Source organism: Enhydra lutris, unplaced genomic scaffold (assembly GCF_002288905.1).
Source record: "Enhydra lutris kenyoni isolate GAN:26980312 unplaced genomic scaffold, ASM228890v2 scaffoldscaffold34, whole genome shotgun sequence".
Lineage (NCBI taxonomy): Eukaryota > Metazoa > Chordata > Mammalia > Carnivora > Mustelidae > Enhydra > Enhydra lutris.
Window position 1 is genome coordinate 5390102 of NW_019154118.1, and position 6000 is coordinate 5396101.

Consider the following 6000-nt stretch of genomic DNA (forward strand, 5'->3'; position numbering starts at 1 on the left):
GGGCTATTAAAATGATTTTTGGGCGTTCATTATAGGTCCTGCCTTTGCCTCTGGGTTTTATATTGGCATTATGGGCACACTTGCATTAAGTGATGAGCTTCCCCTGAGCAGAAGGAGCCCTGTGATCTCATATTCTAGGGACAGCCTTGGCCTTTGCTTCCTGTTCTAAATGGCTCTCTGATAGCATGCGGTTGCTCAGTTGTTCCTTGAATTTTGGAACTGTGACTTTGTGGTGTATTATTGTGTTTGTATGATAGAGACAGCATAGCTACATCCATTCAAAAAATATTTCTTACAATCTTACCCTTTGCATGAAACGTTTCTAGGTCTTGCCCTCCGAGCTTGGAGTCTAGTAGGGTTATGACATATATACAGAAGCAAACAGGATATGAAGCGAAGGTATTTGAACCAGAAAGGACACATGTAAGCCCACTTCTGGTATTCACAGGTTCCAGAACAAGAGTACAAACGAAAGCCTGTATGCCGTGTGTCGAGGCAGTTTAAAGTTTCAAATTAAGCTAACAAACTGTTAAATATGTTCTTTGCAACTACATGGATGGAGCTAGAGACTATTATGCTAAGTGAAATAAGTCTGTCAGAGAAAGACAGATACCATATGATTTCACTCATATCTGTAATTTAAGAATCAAAACACATGAGCAAAGGGAAAAAAAAGAGAGAGGGGGCAAACGAAGAAACAAACTCTCTTTTTTAAAGATTTTATTTATTTATTTGAGAGAGAGCGAGAGCAAGCATGAGCAGGGTAAGGGGCAGAAGGAGAGGGAGAAGCAGACTCCCCACTGAGGAGGGAGCCCAACAGGGGGCTCGATCTCACCACCCTGAGATCACAACCTGAACCGAAATCAAGAGTCAGACACTTAACTGACTGAGCCACCCAGGCGCCCCAACTAACTAGAATTTAAATAAAAACTTTAAAAAAAAATGTATGTTCTGCCTTCCTACTTGACACATATATTTGCATAATAACAAAATTGAAAAATATATGCTAAGTCACAACTGATACTAAGTAACATGGTTAGTGCCGATTGGAAATTACTTGCCTTCCTGCCAAAAGTATGGGTGGTGCTGGCAGCTGCCAGGCTGGGGACGGGAAGAAGAGAGAGAAGGATTTCTCCCTCCCTTGCTGGCTCTGTGCCCTTCAAGCTGCTGTGGACATCCACAGGATAAACATGCACTTTCTCTGCATTCCTGTTTACTGGGGGACATTGGGGATGGGAGGCTCTGCTGCTTGCCATCTGTGGCCGCTCTCCTCCTTCTAGTGTGAGGTTCAGCGGCTGTGAGGTTTCTGTCACTTTTTCTCGTCCCAGACAGTCACCTCTGTCATCAAGGGGCCCGTCTTTTCCACCACCACAGGTATCACACTTTTAAGTTTCTCAAAGGAACCCTAGGCTGGAGGGACTCCTTCTCAGAAGGTGGTGGCTCAGGGACAACCTTCCCCAAGACTGCTCTCCATTTCTTCTCACCCAGCCTCCATCCTGCACCTCACAGGGCCTTCTGTGTACCCATGTGGACACCCCAACCCACGTGTCCCAGCTACTTCCACATCCCTGCAAAGGTGATCCCACAGCTACCCCTTTAGTCCCCTGTGGCCAAATACCCTTAGAGGAGCCCACATCCAAGAGATAGGACCCCTACAAGATGACAGGCCCAGGCAAGAGACTTGTGCAGGCCCTGGAAGTGGGTGCAGGGCCATTTCCACAGGGAATGGGGGACTCTGGTTCCCAAGTGTCACCTAGAAAGGGACACATATTCCAGGGCCATGGTCTAAGGTTGGGTCTTGCCTGGGTCTGAGGATTATGTGGCTATATAGATAAGTTCTGGGCTTTCAGAAGAGGGAAAGATTACGTTTAGCAGGGAATCAAGGAGGTTTCTGTGAAAGTGGTATCTGAGTTAGGTCTTGAAGGAGGGGTATGATTTTGACATGGTAGTTGGGCAAGGCATTAGGATCTGAATACGCTCTCATTGTGAGTAAAGGCTCAGAGGTGGGAAACTGGTACATTTATGGAAAACTGTTTAGTTTACTAACAGGAAATGATGTTTGGGAGAGTAGTTGGGAAGGTAGTTTGGAGCTGGAATCTGGAGGGCTTGAAGGGCAAACTAGGGAGCTTGGGTTCTATCCTATGGACAGGAATAAACCTCTCTCTGGATGTCTGCCTCCACACCTGTGTTTATCTCCACTAAGTGGGTGGGATTTCCCGGTATACTCAGTGGAAATGATGATTTCTGGGTTCTGCTTCAGTTTGTGTTATAGATTCGCTCTGTGACACAGGCAAGCTCTTTAACTTCTCAATTTTTAAAAATCTTAATGTAATTAAGATACTTAGACTTTCATTCATTTATCTTTCTAATGAGCTTAGTAAAATTAATTTTGTGGATATTCTTGTAGATAATCCTTGGAAAATGAATTGGGTTTTGATAGTTATGATTCCTTTTCATTAATCCTCTTCTTATTTAAAATACTATTATTTAGATAACACACTTTCAGTGTTATCATTCATGCTAGCCAGATTTACTCCCTTCAATTATTTGTGAGTCTTAACTATATTAGAAGTGATTGGCTTTCTACCTGAGCCTTGTCTTTCTCTCTAGGCAGCTGGACAGTCCTTGAGCCCTGCCTCCCAGCAGTCCCAGCAAGGGCTCAGCCCCTCCCATATCCAAGGCGGCGCCTCCACACCAGGCCAGGCTCTCCAGCAGCAGCAGCAGGGTTCCTCTGTACAACACACCTACCTGCCCAACACTTGGAATTCCTTCCGTGGCTACTGTAAGTCAGAACCGGGGATGGGGGTCTAGCTCATGGGTGGGAAATCTACAGTCAAGGGTCATAATTTTATCAGCTTTAGAATAAGTTTTCTGGGTTAAAGTATCCTTGGCCGTTTTCTACATTCTGTGGTGCATATCCTTGAACGAGTTTCGTGACCAAATTCAAGGCGGCGTTCTGATCTCAGAGAGTGATCCATTTCAGAGCCATCAGGAGTACTGCCGGAGAAAGTGTAGGCAGAGGGACTTGATAGCAGAATAGATGAATCTAGGGTATATTGATGGTGGTGAGTCATCTCTTCCATCAACATTCGTTGAATAGAATCTTTGTATAAGCGGATGTGCTAGATCCTGGGTATACAAAAAATTAATATTGACATTCCCGTCAGTAACACCACACAGTAGTAATGGTAGCCATCTTTCATTAAGTTCTCACTAGGTGCCAGGAATGGTTCTAAGCCACATATATACTACATTCCGTATTCACAACAACCTGTAAATACAGTTGTTATTTGCACTTTACCGATAGAGAAACTCAGACACAGAGTGACTGGCCAAGGAACCCAGCTAGTAACTAGAGGCTTAGAACTCCAAACCAACACACAGTGTGGCCTCTCCTTATAAGATAGTCTTTGACTCAAAGAGATCATTATCCAGTAGAGAGAGAGAGATGAGTGGATGGCTTTCAAAACCCTGAGATTAGTGCTACAGAAGCAGCAAAAGGATGGTGGCTGAAAGTCCTAGTAGTTAACAGTTTTGGTGAGAATGGCAGCCTTGGATATGAGCTGGAAGGCATGAGATCTTTATGATGAAGATCTAGAACAGAGGAATAGCTAGATGTCGATAGTAGCAACTAGGAGCAGTAGGGGCTGAGAAGTTGGGAAGGCCAGTGCTGGCCTTCCTCCTACTATTGATTTCTTTCTTTGAGTCTGTCTCCATTGTCCTTGACCTTTGGCTGTGCTTGTGGATTTGGTATGGAATCAGGCTCAAACTCTATCTTCTTGTTATTTTTACAATCTGGTCTCTTAAATTTTGGTCGTCACAATGAGGGCTGAGTCTTGTTTCTAGTTGGGGAAAGACTCCAACTCATGGTAACTACCAGGAGAACCCTGGTAAGTAGACATTTATACTAAGTTTAATTCCTGTGAAAGAAAAGTGAAATGATTGCCATGGGAATAATAGAAAACCTGGAGAAAAGATTCTGGAATTGAAGTTGTTTATTAGGGGAAACATTAAAAATACACAAAAATAGAATAGTATAATGAATGCCATTGTGCCCATTATCCAACTTTATACCAACTCAGGGCCAATCTTGTCTCATCTGTACTCCCATCATTCTCTTCTAATCCCCCAACTGTATAATAATCTGTATTATTTAATCCATAAATATTTTTAAAAAGATTTTATTTATTTATTTATGTAGAGCACTCTTGAGGGTGGTTGGGGGAGAGGGAGAGAGAGAGAGACTCTCAACCAGATTCCTTACCGAGCACTGAGCCCGGTGCAGGGCTCGATCTGACAACCCTGAGATCATGACCGGAGCCAAAACCAAGAGTCTCATGTTCAACTGACTGAGACACCTAGGTGCCCATGTAAATATTTTTTAAAGTGCAACTCCAGTACAGTTATCAAACCTAAAAATACATGACAGTAATTCTTTAATAACCATCAAATATCCACTGTTCGTATTTCTGTGATTGTCTCATAGATTTTTTTTTTAAAGATTTTATTTATTTATTTGACAGAGACAGAGAGCACAAGCAGGGGAGGGGTAGAGGAAGAGGGAGGAGCAGGCTCCCTGATGAGCAGCAAGCCCAATGCAGGGCTCAATCCCAGGACCTGGGATCATGACCTGAGCCAAAGGTAGTCTCTTAACTGACTGATCCACCCAGGCTCCCCTCTTAAATTTTTTTTTAATGGTTGGTTTTTTCAAATTGAGTTCTAAATAAGGCTCATGCATTGCAATTGGTTACGTCTTTTGAGGGATTTTTTTAAAAAAGATCTCATTTTTTTAAGTAATCTTTACACCCAATATGGAGCTCAAACCCATGACCCCGAGATCAAGAGTCACGTGCTCCACTGACCAGACAGCCCTTGAGGGTTTGTTTTTGTTTTTTTTGTATGTATTCTCTCTGTTATTATTTTTTTTTAGGAATATAGTGATATTTATTAGTGATTAATGAAAATTAATTAGATCCTATTGACACATTTATTTATTTATTGTATACTCTCTCTTTTATTTTTTTTTATTTTTTTTTTTAAGATTTTATTTATTTATTTGACAGAGAGAGATCACAAGCAGGCAGAGAGGCAGGCAGAGAGAGAGGAGGAAGCAGGCTCCCCGCTGAGCAGAGAGCCCGATGCGGGGCTCGATCCCAGGACCCTGAGATCATGACCCGAGCCGAAGGCAGCGGCCCAACCCACTGAGCCACCCAGGCGCCCTACTCTCTCTTTTAAATTGCAGTTTATGTGTAGAAAGAACCGGGTCATTTGTTCTCATGTTGTCATTTCTCAAGTTGTGGTTTTTGCTGTTGTCATCCCTATATTATCATTTAAGATGCTTTCTTCTGTCCCTTTTCTTTCCTGTAGACTGGAGACTTGACCAAATTTAGGTTCATTTTTTTTTTTTTTCCTCCAAGACACTTCTGGCTGGTGGTGTGGACTTCTGCAGGAGGCACATGACGTTTGGTGTCTGCCTTCTCCCTCTGCTCCTCTGCTTCGTTACGGATTGCAGAGCTGTCGTAGTCTGATTCTATCATTCTTCACTTATAATTTAGAAAACTTCTTTTTTTTTTTTTTAAGATTTTATTTTTAAGTGATCTCTACACCCAACATGGGGCTCAAAACTTACAACCCCAAGATCAAGAGTTGCGCACTCCACCAACTGGGCCAGCCAGGTGCCCCCAGAAAACTCCTATAAGGAAAAAATCTTGGGGCGCCTGGGTGGCTCAGTGGGTTAAAGCCTCTGCCTTCGGCTTGGGTCATGATCCCAGGGTCCTGGGATTGAACCCTGCGTCAGGCTCTCCTCTCGGCAGGGAGCCTGCTTCCTCCTCTCTCTCTGCCTACTTGTGATCTCTGTCTGTCAAATAAATTAAAAAAAGGGGGGGGGCGCCTGGGTGGCTCAGTGGGTTAAGCCGCTGCCTTCGGCTCAGGTCATGATCTCGGGGTCCTGGGATCGAGTCCCACATCGGGCTCTCTGCTCGGCAGGGAGCCTGCTTCTAT

General features: G+C 43.6%; 1 protein-coding gene across 5 annotated transcripts in view; it reads left to right on the forward strand.

The window, feature by feature from the left end:
- The window catches only part of LOC111153754 (PR/SET domain 10), a 62506-nt gene that overhangs the window by 51692 nt on the left and 4814 nt on the right, over positions 1 to 6000 (forward strand). For 3 of the 5 annotated variants that reach the window (XM_022512970.1, XM_022512971.1, XM_022512967.1), the window contains one exon: positions 2611 to 2782. In XM_022512970.1, coding sequence (XP_022368678.1) covers positions 2611 to 2782 — 172 coding nt within the window. The remainder of the gene's footprint in view (positions 1 to 2610; positions 2783 to 6000) is intronic. The other 2 variants (XM_022512969.1, XM_022512968.1) reach the window with 1 other exon arrangement.